The sequence below is a fragment of the Notolepis coatsorum genome, assembly GCF_963971535.1.
Source record: "Notolepis coatsorum genome assembly, chromosome: 6".
In the NCBI taxonomy this organism is placed as follows: domain Eukaryota; kingdom Metazoa; phylum Chordata; class Actinopteri; order Aulopiformes; family Paralepididae; genus Notolepis; species Notolepis coatsorum.
The window spans coordinates 48718151-48741488 of NC_140170.1; the positions used below are offsets into that span (position 1 = coordinate 48718151).

Sequence of the window (23338 nt, forward strand, 5' to 3'; positions counted from 1 at the left end):
CTGTTATCGAGAACACACAAACACATCATTTATTAAATCTAGAATAATTAAACTTGAAGACATGGTTAAGTTTCAAACAATGTTAATTATGTTTAGGGCAAGAAATAATACACTGCCAGAAAAACTACAACATCTTTTTCATTTAGAAAGTGAGTTTAGTGGGAGAAAATACAATTTTAAACATCAGTTTGCACGTACCACACTTAAACAGATGTGTCCTTCAGTTCTGTATCGTTAGTGGCTTAGCTTGGCATCGCTACTGCACTATCTCGCGTACGTGCACGCGTACTGAATAAACCACAAATGTACCTCTAATACCAGTATTAGTCTGACCACACCCCTCATCAGCTTACCTTCATAAGCAGGTGTGTGGTCACCTGCTCTCCTCCTTCTCGCTTTCACCACAAGGAAGAGGTGCCTCGGTAGATCCCCACACTTGACACCATGATGGAAGAAATTGGATTAGGAACAGCTTGGGAAACAAGGATACGTTGACATCATATCTTTATTTTCTCTCTCACTATTTTCGAGAAAATACGGCGATATTGTCTTCGTACTGGAGTGTCTAGAAGATGATGATCATTCTACAAACCCTCCACCGGTTTTCGTATTGGGAGCACGCCGCTGCATGCTTCTCAACTGCAGTTCCTTGCTGTGTTTGTTGGGGTGAAACCTGTCAGGCCACAGCTGAACTGTCGGACATGCCGCTGTTGTGAGGAGCGGTGCGTTCCAGGTTGGGTGAGTAGTGTTTGCTGGCGGGCTCCACTTGTCTGTTAGTGCTATGGGGGCTACTTGACAAAGTTTATGGAAACCGGCCCCAGGCTAGGGTCCTTTGTTTAGCCGTCTAGGCGACAGGAGGCCTTGGTCTGGCGACCATTATAGTTTTAACTAGTGGGCCGCGACCATTGACACTGGTGATCCCTGTGTGTTCTGGACGAGTGGATTCTCTCTGTCACCGTGTTAAGACCCCATCTTTCATATCCAAATGAGAGTATTCCTTCACGAGGGGATATGTGCATGTAATGTGCGATAGCGGCAGATTCATGTTCAAAGTCAGCTATACAGGCCAGTTGGTACTGTGCTGATTCCGCCGGACGTGTTAATGTCACCGTTGTGAAGCGGTGTTGACGTCTTGTTTTCTCTTTTCTCTTAAAAAGTGAGGAGGGTTCAGAACGGCGGCCTGTCTGGGTGAGTGTTATGTCATTGTTTACATGTTCATAGCTTACGGTTAGCCGGTCGGTGGCCTGGCGCGGGGTAGCTTGGCTTCTCGCGCGCCGCCGGGAGCTCGCTCCTGATCGCGTGCGTCGTAGATCGGCGTCTCGCGAGCGGAAGCAATAGCACCCGAACGGTTGGAGCAGCCGTTAGCTTGATGCTATTCTGTTGAACGTGCTTTGATTTTAACATGTTTTACACTCTTGACCACGACGTCATCCTTGACAGGGGATGTTCGTCGACCCTGCCTGAGCCTAGACGGGGATTGCGTCAACAAAGAGGACTGTAGCGACTGGTGGAGCGGCGACGCTGCCCGGATCGAACAACACGGGACGGCTGTGTTCTACGGTGGCTTGTGACTGCACTTCGCTGATCTGCGTTCCGGGCAGGTACGGGGTTGGCCAGACCTCATAACACGTCTTCTGGTTTTACCTTGCTAAATGTATTGTGAATAACGGTGTTTTTTCCCAAAACGTGTGTTGTTGCAATGCATTTGAGATACGTTGCGGGTTGTGTGTGAGCTGTTTTTGTCACTGGCAGTTAGCTTCTCCGTGCAGGTCGTGATGTATTGATCTGGTTGTTGTGTGAGAAACATCATGGTGTTTATGTGTACCGTGTACTCACTACTAAGGCAACTAACCTATGAAGCTATGCTTGGTGACGAGTGAGTAAAAGAATGTTCTTTCTCAGACTGTAATGACAATGAACAGTGAGTTCACACATTAACAGGTTTTCCTGTTTTAACTGGCCGTATTGAGGGTAAAATAGGAGGATTGTGTTTCCCCCCCCGGTTCCCTGGGGACTTTATCACCTCCTATCAGACATGTTGTGCATTAATTGTGTCTTTTGTGTGGTAGGGATACGATGTAACTCTCAGCTTGATTGCTGAGGTTGTGCTAAATCTGCTGGAGAAACTTATTTCCTAAAGGGAAATTGGTTTGGTTGCTGTCATGTGTGCTTAGCAAGGCCTGTGGTCGATACTAATCGAGAATGATGTATTCTCTCATTGTGAAAAAAAACGGCGTTCCTCTGTTGAGTGTTTTTGCCATTTTTTGTAGGTGATGATGGGTTGTGTGTGTCATGTGACCTACAACTGGGTTGTACTGGCCACAGAAGCACATGTGTATGTTGGACCGGGGTTCTTAGAGCCCTCTCTATTCTGTGTTTTTCCTTAGTAAAAATCAGATAGCAGGTTAGCTCGTGCGCTGTGTGGAGCTGTGAAACGCTTCATAGAGCTGACTATGACTGTGTCATATTCTCTTTTTGTCGTTACGTCGTATCATGGGTGTGGGGTCGTAAAGGGGTGAACTGGTAACCTTTCCTCTCCCCATTGTTCTGTCGGTCAGGGGTACACCCCCTGTCCTTCAAGGTTCCCGTCACGTGGCGGTTCGGCACGTTACGGGGGGGGGGGGGGGGGGGGGGGGAGGGAGTTCCTGGTCCCACGGCCTGGTATATTGGGCGTGTGCACCGCAGGAATTCCCCCGCCATAGAGTACGTCACCGTGCGCGTCTCTGTTGGTAGGACTTCCGTGTGCTGTTCAGGTCCATGTGATGGATCTGTTTTCAGGGGGGGTGGTCAGGGCTCCTCCTCACCAAGCGCCTACTCAGGCCTTCTGTGAGTTCGGACTCCTTCTTCCATGTGAGGAAGCCTCCATCAGAGTACAGAGCCTTCCTCCTCAGATTGTCAAAGTGAGTGGACCCTCTAGAAGGGTCCTTTTCTATTGTATGTATATTCGATTCAATTCGTTTATTGAGTGTGTATGGGTTCGGTGCCTCTTCCCCGGAGGCCCTAAAACCAGTTTTTTACATGGCTCAAGGTGCAATATATTCCTTTCAATCTGTACAGCTCGCGTGGGAAGTCTCTCTGGGGATCCCCGTCTCTTTCCTATGGGAGGGTGGTGGGATGTAAAAATGTGAACATTTTTTACCCCGGCTGTGTAGACTGGGATACATACTGTTGATGCTTCCTTCTTTCTATTCCAGAAGTGTTGGAGTTAGGGAGTGTCACACCCCTCTTGTCGTTCCCCTGGGCGCCTTGGGGATTCAATGACAGGTCTAAATAGCCTGTTCATTGATGGGGGTGTGTCCCGACGCACGTATAGTGCTAGCTCGCTGTAAACAGGCGATTGACTGGCACGCCTTAGTTGCTTGTGGTTGAAACAGCGTTTTTATAAAGCAACTGAGATGGGGGTTTTTCCTCTTCCGGCGACCACATCCCATGACCTGGGTGGGTTGTCGACGGATTCTCGTTCATGTCTGGGGGATGATGACGGGATGGATCTGAACATATGTAGTGGGGTCTCACGCCCTTGGGGTGGGCCACCAGGCGCGGTTCGTCCCGACGTCTGGGTGGCGCCTTCTTTTCATGTTAAGATCAACACGCATATCTGCCCTTCTCCTGGAGTAGGCATGTCGGCGTGGTTAGGGCACGGGACTGGTTCTGGTCACGCTGGTCCAGATCAGTTGAACCCGTTGTCCGCCGGGGATGCAGATCTGCTGTTCTGGTACCCTGAGGGACTTGGGCTTTTTTCAGGGGGAAAAATGCCAGGTCGGTCTGGGTGTCACAGGGTTAAGCGCTATGGAGACCCTGGTTGGGTATGTTTTTACTCAGCACTGTCGTCATGGCTTACAGCCATGCCATTCTGTACGCGCTCGATCTCGTCGGATCTCGGCCGCTACACAGGTTGGTCCTGGTCAGTACTTGGTTGGGAGACCGCCGGGGAATACCAGGTACGGTGTGCTTAGGGGCTGGTTCTCCATTATTTTTCGCTCCTCTCTCACGCATGGCGAAGAGGGGCCTGTGGGGGTGGTTTTTTGACCTCCTCTGGTGACCCTGTGCTTCCCGTACCGCCAGGCCCGGTCCGAAGTGATGTTTGCGACCCGTAGGCCTGGGTTAACCCTTTTTGGAAACTGAAACACTTGTACTGCGGTATAGCCGGTGTATACCCGCAGGTGTGTTTTGGAGTTTTTTCTTGAGGGGTTATAGGAACAACCACCGCATTGGGTAACACCGAGGTGGTTGATTCCCTGGTGTGTTGGAGCAGTGTCAACTCCCGGGTTCACCGTTTGAGGGTGCCCCTGCACGTTCATGACGTCTGCCAATCGTGTCAGCCTTCTCTGCCTCGACCCCTCTGGGTGGGGGTTGTTAAATGGAGGCTTGGTCATGCAACACCGCCAGCTTACGCTCCTTCCGCCGGGGCGGCTGTGTTCAGCTGTCCCCTCTGGTGCCTGTCTCGTCCGCAGTCTCCAGGCTAGGGTTAACAGCCTGTTGCCTGGTTTTTCCCCGGTGCGCTGCCTGCTTCCGTTGGTTAACCTTTTTTGTGTGCTTACGGCCATGCTGACTGCCTATTCTGCAGGGTCAGTGTGCCAGGCGGTGTACTATTGGGGGGACGGGGCCCGCTCGGCTTACGGCCATACCGACCTGAACACGCCCGGTCTCGTCCGATCTCGGAAGCTGGGCAGGTTCTGGCCTGGTTGGTTCCGCCTGGGAATACCAGGTGCAGTAACTGAGGGGCCTTTGTCCGAATACGCTGGCGATGTGGGGGGCGGGGCACTACGTGCCCACCTGGTGGGGTCTTGATGCTGGCATCATGGACTTCTCCGGGCCCCCATTCCAGGGAGTCCAGTCCTTTTGGTGGGTCTGGGTCTTCCTTCGTGCTCCGCTGCTACGGCCTTGCCACGGGGTTGGGTTTGCCCTTGACCCCGTGATTCTGGGGGCAGTAACGAGGTTGTTCCTCCGTTCGTTCCCGGGTGGCATGCGGGTTGTGCGTGTGTGTAGTCGTGGGGTCAAGCCACGGTCTGCTCACCCTGTGCGTTGAGTTGCTTGAGTGCCTCTTCGCACGGTCGGGTCCGTCGCCCTCCCGTGACGTCCCTAATAGGGGGGCTACCCTCCATTAGGGGGGGTCGGGGGGGCTCGGCCCTCCCTGTTCTGATGGTTTTGGGGGGCTGTCAGCGGGGTGTATTTGTCAGCCAAGTGGCTCCGCTTGGCCTCCCTTGTGCAGTAGCGATGCCAAGCTAAGCCACTAACGATACAGAACGTTAGGTTATGACTATAACCAAGTTCTGTTAGTTAGGGGCGATGCTTGGCATCGGACGCCGCTGCAGCCCTTGTCCTCACCTTGTGGTGAAAGCTTGGGAAGGAGGAGAGCAGGTGACCACACACCTGCTTATGAAGGTAAGCTGATGAGGGGTGTGGTCAGACTAATACTGGTATTAGAGGTACATTTGTGGTTTATTCAGTACGCGTGCACGTACGCGAGATAGTGCAGTAGCGATGCCAAGCATCGCCCCTAACTAACAGAACTTGGTTATAGTCATAACCTAACGTTATTGGTGTAAAGTTGTGGAATTCTCTCCATAGCGAGCTTAAGGGATGTAATAGTGTTTGTCAATTCAAAAAGAATTATAAAAAAATAATATTTAGTCAGTATGAAGGTCAAATGTGATCTGAATAGTGAGATATTTTATTTTTTCTTTCTTTTATTCTTTCTTTTCTCTCTCTCTCTCTCTCTCTCTCTCTCTCTCTCTCTCTCTCTCTCTCTCTCTCTCTCTCTCTCTCTCTCTCTCTCCAGAGCTGTTGTTCCCAGTGTGTACCCCCAGACCTGAGAGAGGGGAGTCTTGCCTCAGCCAGCCAACCTGCTGATGGACATGCTGGCTTGGGACCAGGACGGGCCCCGCGATCACTGCCCCTGTGCCACTGGGCTCCAGTGCCACGCCCAGGGGTCAGATATCCAACAGAATAATAGAATACAGTGGAATTGAACTGGAATAGAGTGGAAGGAAATAGAATAGAATAGAAGTAATAATAATAAATGTTATTTGTATAGCACCTTTCATACAAGAATTGCAGCTCAAAGTGCTTCACAGCAGTACACACACAAAAAAAGACAGGGCAAAAATAGACAAAGTATTTTTATGACTTATACTTTATTGAGTTTTTTTTTTTCTTTTTGCACACACAGGACATCAGGACAATACAAAGTAATGATGACATAACTTGTGAATCAACATGGGTCGGTCCTGAAGGACAACACACACACACACACACACCTAGACCACTAACATCCCAGACTACAATGACACCACCCCACATGGGGGGTAGACAGAGAACCAAAAAATAAAATAAAAAGTAATAATAATTATAAAAATAAATAAATAGACAAAGTCAAGGTAAGACATAGTTCTTCATATTAGGATCTAACATCCCAATAGGCCTCTTTGTTTACGGCTTGATTGTCACACATGATATAGACAATTCTAACATAGGTGCAGTAATAAAGAGCAGTTTGATATCCACACAGTTTAAAAGCTGACAGTATTTCTTCCTGTTTGATACCCAATTTGACCTTCTTTTGAACCTCCCTCTAAGGGCAAACCTTTTGAACCTTCCTCCCAGGGCACAGTTCCAGGCCTGCATCCCCCACACAGTTCAACACCTGACAGTCTTTCTTCCTGTTTGATACCCAATTTGACCTTTTGAACCTTCCTCCTGTTAGGGATTTCCTATCCCTCGTGAATTCTTAATTGATATAGTTGTGGACCAGTCGGCCGAAAGACGAAGCGGAAGACAGAGTATTTCTCAAACGGAGCTTTTATTCATTAGAGAAGACAGTCAGTCACCCCGCGCGGGCACATCACCAGTAGACAAAAGAGGAGGAGCCCAGAATGTCCATATTACATGTCATTTTATACACTCTTTAGAAAGGGGAGGGGGGTGTGTGTATGTCTCTGTGTGTGTATGTATGGGTGTTTGTGTGGTGTGTGCTTGTGTGTGTGTGTGTGTGTGTGTGTGTGTGTGTGTGTGTGTGTGTGTGCTGAAAGGAAGGGACATGATTTTGCATGTATAACTGCCAGAGAGAGAGAGTGAACTAGGATTTTGCATGTTCTGCTACATGATTTTGCATGTGTGTGAGGAGGGAGCCGGCCCTGTGTGTGGAAGGGGGAGAGAGACACAGACTTCTAGGCATATTCTTCATTAAGGCCTTTAGATATATAGAGGATATTCGTCATCAATGAACTGAAAAACCTATCAATTCCCCCTTTTGACGTTAAATAAAACGTCAACACACAGTTCATTGATCTGTATCCGTCGATTGTCACCTCATTACATGCATCACATCCAATACCAGACAGGATAATCAACATCAGGAGAGCAGAGAGAGAGATAGAGGGAGGGGAGAAAGCGGGAGAGAGAGAGAGAAGAAAGAGAGAAACACAGAATTCGCAACCTAACAGAAGATACAGTAACCCCGTTGGACCCCCCTTACTCATTCACCTAACCCAGAGGAACCCCCCCTCTATTTACAGTGCACCCCTGGTCCCGTCTTCTAGGGGATGTGGGTCTCCTCCTGAGCTGGTTCACACACAACGTCCATCAGGGCGCTTCCTTCCCTCTGTCACAGTGCACCGCCCACCTGGGTCGGCCCCGTCTTCTGGAGGGCAAGGGCTGACCTCCTGAGGTTGGTCCCCGTTCCAGGGTGCGGTCCCCTAGACAAACGTGCCTCCTCCGGTCCGCTGCCTTCCCAGTGTCTCAGACTGTCCTCTCCACCTCTCGCCGGCCGGCCCACCATCACTCCAACTCAGCTCAGTGTCTCCCCTGCGGCCGCTTCCCCCGTTCTAGTCGTGGATGAACTGCGTGTCGTAGACGACGATCAGCGGTGATTGATCTGCGGTGCCAGCGGTGCCTGGCTGCGGTGTTCCTCTCCGGTGCTGCGGTGGTCATCTCCGGCCTCTCGCACAGCTGCCATCTCCTCCGGTCGCCTCTCATCCTGGCCCGTCTGTCCTTCGTCTCCTCCTGCCTGTCATCCGGTCGTCTGGTGGTCTGGTCACGGACGTCTGAGGGGCTGCTGGTATCTCACCCCTGGTTCAGACGCGCTGCAGACAGCTGGTAGTGACTGCTGGATCCTCTGCACCGTCTCCTCCTCCTCCGCGTCTCCATTCCCTGTTCCGTCCTTGGTTGCGGCTGGCCCACATCAATTCTCACTCCGGAACCTCCATTTGTTAGGGATTAGCCTATCCCTGGTCGTGAGTTCTTAATTGATATAGTTGTGGACCAGTCGGCCGAAAGACGAAGCGGAAGACAGAGTATTTCTCAAACGGAGCTTTTATTCAGAAGACAGTCAGTCACCCCGCGCGGGCACATCACCAGTAGACAAAAAAGAGCAGGAGCCCAATTTTGCATGTGTGTGCACGGTCATCAGGTCACGCCACATGCAGGGGAAGAGAGACACAGACTTCTAGGCATATTCTTCATTAAGGCCTTTAGATATATAGAGGATATTCATCATCAATGAACTGAAAAACCTATCACTCCCAGGGCGCAGTTCCAGGCCTGCGTCCCCCACACAGTTCAAAACCTGACGGTCTTTCCCACACAGTTCAAAACCTGACGGACACAGTCAAATAGAATAGGCAGAGTAAAATAATGCAGTTCTGAATGACTGTTTAAACAGTTTAAAACAGTCTTTCCTCCTGTTTGATACCCACTTTCTTCCCTGTTTTTACATCCACACAGTTCAAAACCTGACAGTCTTTCTTCCCTGTTTGATACCCACTTTGACCCTTCAAACCTAATAATAGCAGTTCTATCACGACAGCTAGGGAGTACAGAGTTACAAACTAGGTTAGACAACTGTCATTGCAGTTACTTGTTCAGATAATGTGCCATGGTGTGTTTTTTTCTGTCCATAACATGTGGATTCTCTCTCTCCCTTCCAGACGCGGAGCTCTCTGTGGGAAATAGTGGGCGATTTGGAGGAGAGGCCTGCAAAAGAAGAACAGGGATTATCTGTCTGAGAAAGCAAAGACAGGATGATGCTATTTTATAATTATGTAACCCTATGTCCAGAGGTGATGCCAGCTGCCTAGCCTAGGATCTGACCTAAGGTTAGCCAAAAGAAAGAGTAAGGTTTTAGCACATTTGCATATTCTTAGAGAATATTCTTCTTACTGGTGCACAGGAGAAAACAACATGACATCAAATTTGAAAAAGGCACCAGGTATTGTCTCCCATAAAAAGCACTTTATTGTACATGAGCAGGGCCGCCTGGGAGAAATGCGAGGCCCTGTGCGAGATATAACGCAACCCCCCCCCCCCCCCCAAAGGTTAAAAAAAAAATATATATATATATATATATATATATATATATATAATATATATATATATATATATATATATATATATATTTTTTTTTTTTTTTTTTTTACAGTCAACATATTCTTAAATAATAGCGCTGCCCGAGGCGGGGCATGATACAGTCAACATATAGCAAAAGAGAGAGCGAGAGAGAGCTCCCGTTCTACAGTCAATATACAGTGTACAGAGAGAGAGAGAGAGAGAGACACATTGGAAAGAAATTGAAATGCTATTTGGCCCTAAACAGAGAGTACACAGTGGCAGAATACCTGAGCACTGTGACTGAAGATCCTTGAGCACAGCCTAGCCATCGAGAAAGGCCGCCATAGGCAGACTGTGTGTGTTAGAAAGAGAGAGAGAGAGAGAGAACATGTGTGTTTGTCATGTGTGTGTGTGTTAGAGAGAGACTAGAGCATGTATGAGAGATTCAAAAGGACAAAGATCAACACTTAAATCCAACAAGAAGAGGGTCTATACCAGAGAAACCAAAGCAGCAAGGAGCCAATGGCCGACATCAGCTAAATAGGCTAGCCAGGTACTGTGACACCAGGCCACACACAGCTTTGGCCAACGGCCCAACGCTACCCAAGCTACACAAACGACCATTCACACACAGCACATGTCGTATCTCCAAATGTTGTGAAGTAGCATATGTTTTGCCTGGAAAAAAACATCGTTATTAACAAAACATTCGGGAGGGGAAGGAAGGAAGAGTGGGGTAATGTCATGACATCTTACCTGCACGAGGAACGCAGGGCGAAAGGCCGCAACACAGGTCTCCACGTTGACGAAAGGCCTCTCGCTGTCGGGACAAATAAGCTATGGCCAGAGCCTTGTCATGGTGCAGGCCCGACTACATCTTCTGTCAAAGATGATGTCGTAGTCAGAGTGCCAGGGCCTGCTATTCTCAAGGCTAACTGATAGCATCAAACGAACGTTCCCAGCTGACGCTAAACAGCTAACTGGCTAACAGTTAGCTCAATCAGGCACCTGGCTGCATGTAGCCGCATAGCTTGCTTCTGCGTTCTGCAAGCTATGCGGCTACATACAGCCAGGTGCTCTCACCAGGCACACACCGTTAGCTACTAGTAGTACTATATTAGCTAGTCGACCAGTTTGGCTCCAGAGAGAGAGAAAGATAGATAGGTCCACGGCGGGTATATAATCATAGGTTGACTCACCATAACGCAGTATCAATGAATGCGGCGCCAATGGTAAAGTTGGAAGGAGACTTTCTTGGCCCACGGTGTAATTTCTTCTTCTTCTTCTTCGAGTACTTTCCGGCAGACTGGACACCTTTCGGCGTATTGCTGCCTAACAGATTTATCTGCTCACAAGTTCTCTTCTCCTTCTTTTGAAAAGACATCCACTCGCCTCGCTCCTCTGAATAGCGCTGAATTAGATAATCCCTGTACCTCGTGTAGCCTTTAGCTAAGCTAGCTACTAGCCGACATCATCATGGCTATATCCCGACTGAACCACACGTTAGCACTCAATATTATAACGTAGCTAAAGCTAACTAGCTGTCCCTGTCTTTAGCTGGGATGGCTAGCCTGACTGAACTGTCTAACATGCAACAACTTTCATCTTCAGTCCATCTGCCAAACAATGTCCTCTTCATCTTGGCTGGCATAACCTCCAATGCTGCACGCGCGAAATAGTCAGACTCTACCTTACCTGTAACCCCTCCCCTCATTGAAACCAATTCTGCTGCAGAGCCTCAGAGCTGCCTCCAATAGTGTATCTGCAGAGCCAATAGTGTATCTGCAGAGCCGCAGAGCCAGGAACAAGTCAGACACATTCTACAAACGTGTCTAATGTGAAATATATAAGCATATAAGCAAAACTAGATTTTAGGTCTGTGATGAAAAAGGGCCTCGCGGGAAGGGGGGCCTCGCAAAAAAAAAAAAAAAAAAAAAAAATTTAATTTTTATTTTGCGAGGCCCCCCTTCCCGCGAGGCCCTGTGCGACCGCACTGCTCGCACACCCCCTGTACATGAGTCATATTAAAAAAGATAAAATGCAGTTGTATACTTCATCCAGTATCTCCCCCAGTTCGATCAGGTATAATGATGCAGGTTGTGAGACCAGAACACAGTTTGTATAATGAGAAAAGTGATTTAATTACAGGTGAGGTTTTCTTTAATCAGAAAGAATAAGTCAGGATGTTGTTTCTTGACAGGACATAAAGATTGCACTGTATTATTTGTGCCTTACTTCAATTGTTTTAAATGACGATATGGCTTTTATGTAACTTGATGGAAATAGTAGACATGTTCTTAGTTTTATATTTAAGGACCAAGGGAAGCACTTTTGATTATTATCTGAATAAACTTTCTAACAAACCACTGTTTTTGTCTATTTATTGCAAAAGACAGTGCTGACCACTAGATGGTGGCATTGTCTTCTTGTTCAGTTGGCCCTCACTTTGAGTACATTTTGTCAGGGTGTGGTACCTAAAAGAAGCAACACAAGTTAAATTCACGTTTATATATTTGCATGTGTCAAACCGACATCATAACAGAGTTATGTACAGAGCAGGTTTGAATGGTATTCTTATAATACTATTATCTCTGGACAATAATATGATTCAAACTTGTGTGTACATAACTCTGTTGATCTGTAGATTGGATCTTGAGTCCTATAGCTAACGGAACGTAGGCCAAGTGCGTCCACATTTTTATAGGATTCTATCACATTTTCATAACAATAGCACCCTGCGCCGTTTTCATTGAGGTTTCTTACAAATTAACGATGCTTTATCTTGTCCTTTATATGCCGATTATCATTAGAATCTTAAATTGTACCATATGTCCCCCTTTAGACAACATATGTAATGCTACCAGCGCACTTTTGTTAAGATAATTAGTTGGCCATTCGCGGTCGCTATACCGAGGTTGCAGTAATAGTTTAACGCTGTTCAGATCACGTCGGAGAATATAGACCCATCCCAGTGACCTGCGACCTGTGCTAACGCTCTTGGGAAATGCAGTGTTGTAGTTCTCAACATTTTCAGCCTTTAATTTTAAACCAATGCTGCCATCTACTGACAACAAAAAAGTGTTGTCTAATCGTCACCTTGAGAGCTACTTCCGTATACAGCGCCGCCCCAAACCCATTCTAGAGATTCCCACTTTTTGCTGGGAGTGGGGCGTGGCCGTATTTGGTCCCAGACAATAAGAGTGGCTGAATGAATGAATGAATGAAAACTTTATTTAACAGATTGCAGAATGGGTACAATACAGTACGGCTCAATACATACAATTGTTAAGGGGATGCAGACCTGAGAAAGACGTTTGTCTTGTTTCCATCAGGGTCCCCCATTTTCAATTCATATAGACATATATGACATACATGACATACAGATAGTCAGTACTGCTACATCTATACATTTATGACATACCAGATTTGCAAATACAGTACTGTTTGTGATACAGAAGGAGTCAAGAAAAGGGAGTATATACATTTGACGTAGAAACTGTACATTGGAGGAGGTTGGGTGGGGGGGGGTTGGGTACATTGGGATATTGATCACCGTGACGTGTGTCAGATAGGGATTTAACTTGTGTTACAGTTACAGCCTCTTTTATCTCTTTATTCTCTCATAGTGCATTTAAGAACAAAGCATTACCAATTTCCTCTTGGTGCATTCAGTAGAAAGCTATCTGGCTGCAAGCTATCCTAGCTTAGCACAAATTATTTTAATGGAAGCGGATACGGACCTATAGCCTAGCTTAAAACTCTGGGAGAGGTGTTTTTGGCCAACAGCTCTATATCCGCTTCTATTAATTTGTGCTAAGCTAGTATAGCTTGCAGCCGGATAGCTTTCTACTGAATGCACAGAGAGGTAACATGTATCTATCTTCTTGTCTGACTCTGGAGAAGACGGTAAATGCATTTCTCATAATGTTGGTGTGTTCCTTTAAAACATACTCTTGCCATGTGGGGGGCTGTGGGACAAGCACTACCAGGCTCCATACCCCATGTGACCCATCTTTGGTCCTAAAGTGAAGTGGTTGAGTGAGTTTGATTCTGATTCAGTTCTCTCTCTCTCTCTCTCTCTCTCTCTCTCTCTCTCTCTCTCTCTCTCTCTCTCTCTCTCTCTCTCTCTCTCTCTCTCTCTCTCTCTCTCTCTCTCTCTCTCTCTCTACATTAAACATAGTATACTACATTATAAACATCCTATGTGGTATCTACATGTATTGGAACAGCAGTATCATGGCTGGAAAGATCAGTCAGTGTAAACAAGATCTCTCTCTCGGCTGAAAAAGGCATTTCTGTGAGGTTTCGCCTGTTCCCTGGACCTTTAATTCCCTGTTCTCCTCACCTCACCAGCCCCCACCCTCGCGATGTTTTACTCTCCTCTGCTCTTCACCAGCCCCCACCCTTGGACTACCTTTCACAGCTGTGATAAGTTATGATTAGCGCCCCAGAGGGCTTTAAATACCTGGACCTCCCCTCCAGTCCTCGTCGGGTCGTTCTGTATGCTGGTTCTTTGTTCTGGACTCTTTATCCTTTTCTGTGTTCAGTGTTCATGGAGTCCTGGACGTTACCATCACCTGCCGCGTCTCCGGCGTGAGACGAGGTGCCAGCCATCACCACCTGTCGCCGTTTGCCTGGAGTGGGACACCGTCTACGCTCTCTAATCCTCTACGGGAGGTTTTCCAGTGTCCCACTCCAGACGTCAAGCCGGCGCGCTCCAACTCCAGACGCTCAAGCCGGCGCGCATCGCTTCCTATCCCACGGGAGGATGCGTCTCTTCAAGCCGGCGCGCTCCTACTCCAGACGCTCAAGCCGGCGCGCATCGCTTCCTATCCCACGGGAGGATGCGTCTCTTCAAGCCGGCGCGCTCCTACTCCAGACGCTCAAGCCGGCGCGCATCGCTTCCTATCCCACGGGAGGATGCGTCTCTTCAAGCCGGCGCGCTCCTACTCCAGACGCTCAAGCCGGCGCGCATCGCTTCCTATCCCACGGGAGGATGCGTCTCTTCACTTCCGAGGAGGATCTCCTTGCCAGGCCTCCGCCGTCTGAACCCTGCCATCCCTGTAAGCAGCTCTGGCCCTCGCCCTGTCCAAGGCCTTAACCCTGTTTCTCTGTCCCTGTCTCCAGCCCGCCTCCCCGCCTCCAGCCCGCCTCTTCCTGCCCTGACCTTTTTGCCCTGGCCCTGTCCTTTAGCCTTAGCCCCTTAGCCTGCTCGCCTCTTAAAGGCACAGTGCCACATTTTTCCCTATTTCTTTGTTTCCAGTATTTTTGTGTTCTCCCTTAAAGGGACAGTGCCGCTTTTTGTTTGTATTGAATAAATGCCCTGTTTTGGCTTACTCTCATACCTGTCTTGTGTTGTGCGATTGGGGTCGGTTACAAACCATAACACATTTCCATCTGACTGTTCTGTGAAATACAAGCAGTCAGCAGCAGTATGTATTTTTCTCTCCCTCCCTCTCTGCTCCACCTTCCTCTTTTTTCCACTGTTGAAACATTTAATTTCCAGTCATTTCCATCTTGACTGGTCTGTTCTGTGAAATACAAGCAGTAAGCAGTATGTATTTTTCTCTCTTTCCCTCTGCTCGACCCTTCCTCTTTTTTCACTGTCCATTTTCAAGCGCAGGTTATGCTTGACATTTTTTGTCTTTTGCTGTCTCTCCCTGTCATTTTGCAGAAGTGCCACCTGCCATTCCATTCGCCATCTCCACTGTCAATCAGTTGTATGGCCTGGTCCCGCCTCCACCAATCACATGCGGCTCCCTTTGTGTGTGTGTGACAGACAGACAGAGCTCCCGATGGCGCGTGATTACCAAAACAAGCCGCATTTCTCGGAGACGCTCTCTGATTGGCACTGACTGACACTCTCTGATTGGCCACTGACGCGTTTGGCCAATCCGTGACGAGCTGTGTCTTTGCCCATTTCCTCATCAAACAGCCTGCAAACTACCTGGTGTTCTATCGCCATGCTCTAAGACAAACTCTAACCTTAACCAACTTCGAAAGAGTGCCTAAGCTTAACCGTCGAAAGAACTTGCCGTCACGCTCTAAGACAAACTCTAACCTTAACCTACTTCGAAGAGTGCCTAAGCTTAACCAGTGTAGAAACAGGCGTCGGCCAATCAGAGAGTGTCTCCGAGAAATGCGGCTTGTTTTGGTAATCGCGCCCCGATGGCCAGTCCGGGCCTTCGCCATACATGGATGCCAACATGAATCTGAAGGAAATCCTAACATGCAAAGTGTCTAAATGATGTGTTTCTTAATGGGGAATTTAAATTAGTAAATTTTTTGGGATAGGATAACTCTAACCTACATAATTTTGTATTGCAAAATTTCCAAATGTACCCATTCCCTTTCGAAGATTTTAAAAGATATGGGAAATCATTTATAATGACAAAGCCATCATTAGCACTATCCATCGTCACACATCGTCACACGTGCAGAGTTCAGGAAGAAATCCTGGACAGTCTGTGTTACACCCTGTATGAATGTTGGCTTTTTCTGAGGATGCTCCCTTTCTCTCATTAACTTATAGGTTAACCCAAAGTCTTTAATTTGTTGAAGAAGACGATACTTTTTAAGAATCGTGCCTGATGACACACTCAGTGCTGGTTTTTGGCGCCGTGGGCCAGGAGTTTGTTTGTTTGTCTTCAGCTCTCTTCTGATGATGTGGTGGAATAGCAGGGCCTTTTGGATTTTCTGATTCCTTACTTTGCTTCCTGATAGCATATTCGTTGTTTCCGTGCCTGGAGAGTCCAGTGGTGATGTATTTGTAGCCTTTTTTCAGCACATTATTGTTTTTCTCAGGTTGTTTTGTTGCTTTGTTACATTTGTAATCTTCTCTTTTAAAGTTTGTATTTCTCTTGAATGCCTTTTTTGCGTTTTACTTTGTTTCTGTTCCTGTCTGAGAGACTCTCTGCGCTGTCTGGCATTGTTATCTAGAATATCCTGATCTGGGGGGGGTGTCTGCCTCCAGCACCACACCTTCAGAGGACCTTTTCTATCTGCACCTTTTCTGGACCTCTCTCCCATCTTGTCTATTTCTATTACTTTTTTGTCTTGAACCCTCTTTTTCCACCTTTGTCTTTCCTGCTCTTGCAAGGCATGTTTGCTCTCTTCGTCACTGTATATCTTTCTCTTCTCTTTCATTGGTACTCTCTATTTCTTCTGCTTCGCTCCTCAACTGACAATTTTTGTCTAGCCATGCTTTCCTATAATACAAAAGTAATGAAAATGTATTAGAATAAGACTATAAAATCAGGTGTGTATTTACTAAACATGATTGATTGACGTCAAAGCTGCAGTGCGTAGTTTCTACAACTAGATATTGCAAACATCTTCACACTGGCTTGGCTTGTGCAGACAACATCCATGTTCAGTGGAAGCAGTGGGAGAAAATTCAAGAAGACAGTAATTCCAATATTCCTAGGGTATATTACAACTGATAAGATTGTGACAACTGACTAGCAAAGAAATATCCTGTTGATTACTCCATACCATAATGTATTACACTATGGATGGAAAGTCAGAGAAAGGATGATGCAGCAATCTAGACATGCATGAACCAGTCCTATATTAAGAATTATTATAAAGATATTAAGATGAAATATCCACAGTTTACCACTGTGCACCTTTGCTCTGATGATCTAAGTAAACAGTATAATAACAAGAATAACTGTTTTCTTCTGTCTTGTATACCTTCTGGGATAGGGCAACATGGAACTCCTTCCCCGCTCTATAAGAGGCAAGAGTGTAGATGTTTGGTAGTGAAAACTACACACTGCACCATATTTTACATCAATCAATCATATATTTATGATTTATGATATATTTATATTTATTTATTAACACATGTGCTGGGAAAGTAAGACAATTATTCAATAAGCAGACCACAGCCTGCCCATGCTCTAAAAGTCAGAAGTGTATTGTAATGCATGCTATTATATGCACACTTCTGTGCAGATACAACTCTCAAATAACATTTAAATCCTTTACCATGTTCAAAAATAGTATAATAATAGCATATTATGAGGTTATTGATGGATTTGTCAACTCCGTCAGCTTACACGTCAACTCCGTCAGACACAAAATCTGATGGAATTGACGTCTGACAGAGTTGACAAAAGGGCACACATTTTCCCTCCAAGCCTGTATTGTGCACTACAGCTAGCTAGTTTTTTGGCAGTGGCTAGCTGTCTTAATAATCTCACTGAAACACTTGAATTCAATCCACTATTGTTTTTTAAAAGTATAATAACGGAGAGACGGTGTTGACATGTTCCAGCTGTGACCATCGGAATATTGACATTGTTTGTCTAAAATATCAAAAAGTGTAAAACTTACCAGACCATGTGTGGTAGTGTTGCATTCATAGATATCTATATATATCTATGGTTGCATTCACCACATTCAGGGGAAGGAAAAGGGGTCCTCAGGGATAGAGCTGGCCATGCTATTGCCTGATTTAATTAGGTTTATGAAAAGGTCTGACAGAGTTGACATAAACTGAGGACACAACTTTGATAGGTAGATTTCTATGGACTATATTATTTGAGTTTCATGGCATGCATTGTTTTATACATGTATAACCCTTATCTTTGATTTGATATGTATGTTTTCACAAGTGGAGAGGTATTTCAAGCTTTTTTGGGCTGGTCAATAATGTGACCCCTTGCTGAGGACAAGATAATTAACATGGGAGCTTCTAACCACAGATTATACATTTAAACAAATATCCCCCAAAAAAATATATATGTGCTAAAACATAACACCAGTATACACAATACCTTTAGATGTAACTTTGTGAGTATGTCAATCATTATGTATTTCTTTATTTTTTATATAAATTCGACTTTTCTATGTAGGACATGTTTTGTCTCAACTCTCAAGAATCAGTGAACTATACAACACTGGACAACACCAGCAACTTTTACATTATTTAATTACATTTCAATATATCTCTTGAGTGGTTTTATATAGCCTAAATTACCAATGCAATGCGGCTATATGCTGCATTATGAAACCCTTATAATAACAACCCCTTATTACAAACAAACCCTTATAACAAACCCCCCACCTACCCAACCTCCTCCAATGTACAGTTTCTTCGTCAAATGTATATACTCTCTTGTTTTTAAACTCTTTTTGTTTCACAAACAGTACTGTATTTGTAAATCTGGTATGTCATAAATGTATAGATGTAGCAGTACTGTCTATCTGTATGTTGTGTATGTCATAACAGGAACAGGATCTATGGGTAACAGTACTGTATATTTGCATATCATATATTCTAACACTTCCCCCGGTCCTGTGGGACCAGCCGGCAACCCTCCGCCCGGTTCGGTTGGTCCAGGACCCAGACATTCACAACCCCCCATCAATAACCCTCATAACATAACATTGCCAACCGGTGGGCTGATGCAGATCTGGCATCAGCTCACACACCAGCTTATTATTATTTACTGCCAGTTATGTTTATTATGTTTATTGTCTGTGTTGTCGTTGTTGTCTCCACTTTGTTAGACTTGTGTTCCCCTGTCTGTGTTTTGTAAATATGTTTTAGTCTGGTTGTTTAATTGTTATTGTTTTCCCAGTGTGCTCTGTGTTCTGTTGTTTCTGTCTACCACACCTGTGTCCTGTTTGTAATTACCCTCTGTGTCTATCAGTGTCTGTATATTAGGTGTTGTGGGCCTGCAGTCCCTTGCGGGTTAATTGTTAAATGTTACCTATGTTTGTCAGTCGTGTATTGTTCCTGTCTTGTAAAGTAAACTGTTATCATCACCACGTCGACTTCTGTCTCATCTATCATCGTTATTTACTCTGCCACCAGGGTCTTATTCCCCGTACCTGGCTAACTGAGTTAGCCGGATAATTTTCAGCATAGCTTGACTTAAGCCAGACATTTCCGTTCCCCGAAGTCGGATTTTCTAAATCGCTATGGTAACAGATCAGAAAGTTTGAACCTGGTCCGGAGCAGGGTTAAGTTCAGTTAGCTGGATGAACCATGGCCACACCCTCGCAAAGAAGTGCCAGCTCGCTTCCTGAAATAATTACCACAGTGTAGATCTGCATTATACCATTCTAAATTATGTTTTTGTGCTTCGTTTTCCTAGAGGGGGCTTTTGAAATGTATAATAATAGAACTAAATGCTGATAATAAATCATATTCAGCCTATAGATTTACTTTGTCCTAAATAAAATAATGCACGTCATATACGGCGCTCGGAGTCGCGATACACACTGCATGTGGTTATTTTAATAACGGCGCATTGCAAATGTGAATCCCGCGGGGATATTTTTAATGAATGAAACCTATCGGCCGTTTGGCTCTGATTAGTTTCATATATTCTCCGCTGTAGATTTGCTTAACGGAGCGCCCGGATTGTGTTTCATTCAAGCATAAAATTGAAGTGTCTATGCGTGGATTGTGGTCTTTGTGGATTATGAATTACGAGGAATCTGAGGATTGTTGAATTGTATCATCACTCACACGTTATTGTGATATTGTAACTGGGATTAAAATGTCTGATGAGATGCGCTGTTTGACGGATTTGAGCAATTGAATGAGCCGTTGACGTCACATTAATGCATTTGAGAAAATGCGTTTATCTGTTCAAGCACTGTTATCTGATGATGAACATGCGTCACTGGTATAAACCAAAGGTTAATCAATTCAATGCATATGGATTATGTCCGAAACAGATTAAAACCTGATTAATAGTGAAACTGTATAGCCGGCTCCAAGCCTCTCTGTTATTTCGGGGGTCGCGCCTTGAAAATTGTATTTATATATAAAGTACATGTTACCTAAGCCGAGCGCATACAGTGCAGATATCCTCATAAGCATCTATTAATTCTTATCAATTAGATACTCTTTGGGCTTGTTTGTATCTACTTATTCTGAAAGAGTTTAACTAATTATTTTCGCTAGCAATAGATCTCATTCGATTATTCATTCCATTTTAAGCCTACTGCCATCAGGCACATTTAAAGAAATATAATCTGATTGATTGGGGTAATGAGGGATTTAACATTAGCCTATAGATTATGCATTTAACTTGTCGGCGAGGCTATTGAGCCATATGTATTGTACCCATTCTGCAATATGTTAATAAAGTTTTAAATCAATCAATCAATCAATGCCGTTAGAAAATCAGGATTTCTGCGATCGACACCTGCTGTCTTTTCAGCTGAGGCGGCCGCGCGCACTGATCCTGAGTATCAAGTCTGGTTCAAATGAACGAGACTGAATCCACCTTCGAGGAACAGGGAAAGCGCGGATTCAAACATCAGGTTAATTGAATCTGGATAATGGGACTTTTGATCGACTTAGTTGAACCAGGTACGGGGAATAGGGCCCTGGGTTCACCATGCCGAAGAAGCATAATCGTAACAATATATGTCACAAATGTAACAGTACTATATGCCTGTATGTCATGTATGTCCCTATGCCATAAATGTCATGATGTCATGTATGTTGTGTATGTCATAAATGTCACTATGAATTGAAAATGGGGGACCCTGATGTAAACGAGACGAAAGTCTTTCTCTGGTCTGCATCCCCTTATTAACAATTGTATGTATTGAGCTGTACTGTACTGTACCCATTCTGCAATCTGTTAATAAAGTTTTCAATCAATCAAAACAAACTCCCCAGCGATGGGAACTAGTGGGAACACTTCAGGCTGACGTCACGCCGCCTCGTTCCTCTGACGTCAGCCTCCACATCCTTCCTGTTCTCTCGGCTCCGTGTTCTCAGCTCTCGCCATCGGAACAGTAACAAGTTTATTACATCCAGGGAATAATAACCGCTTAGTACAGTCTATATTTCAGGTACGTACGATCTGCGCACTGTAGTACACCTTAGAGCCGTGTCTCTCTCTCTCGTATATAGATCGCAGTATATCTCTCATTATATAATAATAATTGTTGTGGGTATGATGATGAATGATGATGATGTGCGGCTGTGCGCTCCACAACGTGCGACAACATGCCGCGGAAGAGATGCGCAAGAGAGGAGGGATCGATTGATTGATTGATTGAAAATGTTATTAACAGATTGCAGAATGGGTACAATACAGTATACATACAATTGTTAAGGGGATGCAGACCAGAGAAAGACTTTCGTCTTGTTTACATCAGGGTCCCCCATTTTCAATTCATCATAACATTATGACACACATGACATACAGATAGACAGTACTGCTACATCTATACATTTATACCAGATTTACAAATACAGTACTGTTTGTGATACAAAAAGAGTCTAACAAAAGACAGTATACATTTGATTTGACGTAGAAGGGAGGGGTCGCCAGCTTCTTCGTCTATAGCTGAGCAGCGAACGGAGCTAGTATCCAAAACTAACTAATACCATTTTTTTGCTGATCACAATTCCGCTTAACTTGATATTAGGTGGGTTTGAAAGTATTATTAAAACCCAATAACCTTTGAATCAGGCTTGAAGCTTTTCACAATGAAACGACGCTGCAGTTTGGCTCAATAATACTAGATGCGCTCGACGCGTCAACGACGCGCCAGGGAGGAGCGGCGCTCACCGCCTTGCTGCCGCTACACATGTAGCAACACTGTAGCTGTTATTATTGTGATCCAGTTTAGTACAATAAGGGGGCATAGCCTCCTCCAAATTGCTTGTTTTATCACATCTAAAAATACAAACTTTTTTGTGGATATATGACTACGTTTGACCTGTACAGTCTCCTCCCCATCTTATGTATACTCTCTGTCAGGATCTATGGGTAACAGTACTGTATATTTGCATATCTGTCACAAATGTAACAGTACTATATACCTGTATGGCATGTATGTCCCTATGCCATGTCACTATGAATTGAAAATGGGGGACCCTGATGTAAACAAGACAAACGTATTTCTCTGGTCTGCATCCCCTTAACAATTGTGTGTATTACTGTATTGTAGCCATTCTGCAATCTGTTCAATAAAGTTTTCATTCATTCATTCATTCATTCATTCATTCATTCATTCATTCATTCATTCATTCATTCATTCATTCATGATGATGACAGTGGTGAGGAATGTAATGATGTGACGTTAGGCCAGTTGTGTGTTGTAGCCTTTATAATCAGAATCACGCCATCTATTACACTCTCTTGCTGCCAGTTGGATATTTCAGAGCAAAACAAAAGCTGTATTTAGGTGACCTGCTTGTCATGTGATGTCTGTCCCTGCTATTTTATCCAAATCTCACTTGTATGGGATACTTTAAGTTTTACGCAAGGTAGGGACACAATCCTATGAAACGCATATAAAGTGGACTACTTGGGTTAGGTTTATTATGAGGAAAAGTACAGTTGGTAATCTTTGCTGGTAAAATGGCCATTCTGCATTGCCCTAATGTCAGACGTTCTGAGCCAACCTGTCTCTTCTTTGTATAGGCCGTCACCTGACCAGTCATCCTGCATTACCACTAATACTGGTAAAATAGGATTATAGGCCTATTGAAATAATTGACCAAATAAATACCAAGGGCCAAATGTGATTTTCTGCATTTTCGACCCAGAACGAGGTTTGATCTCACGGTGAATAATGGATTAACCTCAGAGATGTGGTTAGAAAGTAGAACACTGCACGAGTACCACACAGATATGGGACAATAAAGCTTTATGTTTTGACGCATTGGTGCATCAAGAGTAAAACAGCCAGCCCCTCAATTCAACACCACTGTTCTCTTGAGAGCAGCACCCACATGGGCTTTTGTGTGAGTTGTGGTTTGAGGGCATGACACTTCTCTCCTTGCATTTCAAAGTTCAGTGCTCGGAGGTTCGGTATTGGTTAGTGAAATTGTTGGGCATCGGTGCATCCATCCCTAACTAGGACATGTTATATAGGCTAGGCCTACTGTATAGGCTATTTCCTGTATTCCCATTCCAGAGCTGGGCCTCACTGGAGGAGGGGAGGTAATGTAACCTAAATCCAGCCAATGTGTGTGTGATCTTATGATTGGCGGGTTTTGCAGCCAGCCAGTCATGCTATA

At 45.2% G+C, this 23338-nt stretch overlaps 2 protein-coding genes across 2 annotated transcripts in view; both read left to right on the forward strand.

Moving 5' to 3' along the window:
• Positions 1-8599, forward strand: part of dkk3b (dickkopf WNT signaling pathway inhibitor 3b) — a gene marked incomplete at its 3' end in the record, with an annotated part of 35118 nt that extends 26519 nt beyond the window's left edge. Inside the window, 3 exon segments of the mRNA XM_084315550.1 lie at positions 5783-5842; positions 5845-5932; positions 8527-8599. Of these exon segments, the coding sequence (XP_084171676.1) occupies positions 5783-5842; positions 5845-5932; positions 8527-8599 (221 nt within the window).
• Positions 8600-21051: 12452 nt separating this feature from the next.
• The window catches only part of far1 (fatty acyl CoA reductase 1), a 73289-nt gene continuing 71002 nt past the window's right edge, over positions 21052-23338 (forward strand). The window contains exon 1 of the mRNA XM_084316351.1: positions 21052-21156. The gene's annotated coding sequence lies outside the window, so the exon portion shown is untranslated. The remainder of the gene's footprint in view (positions 21157-23338) is intronic.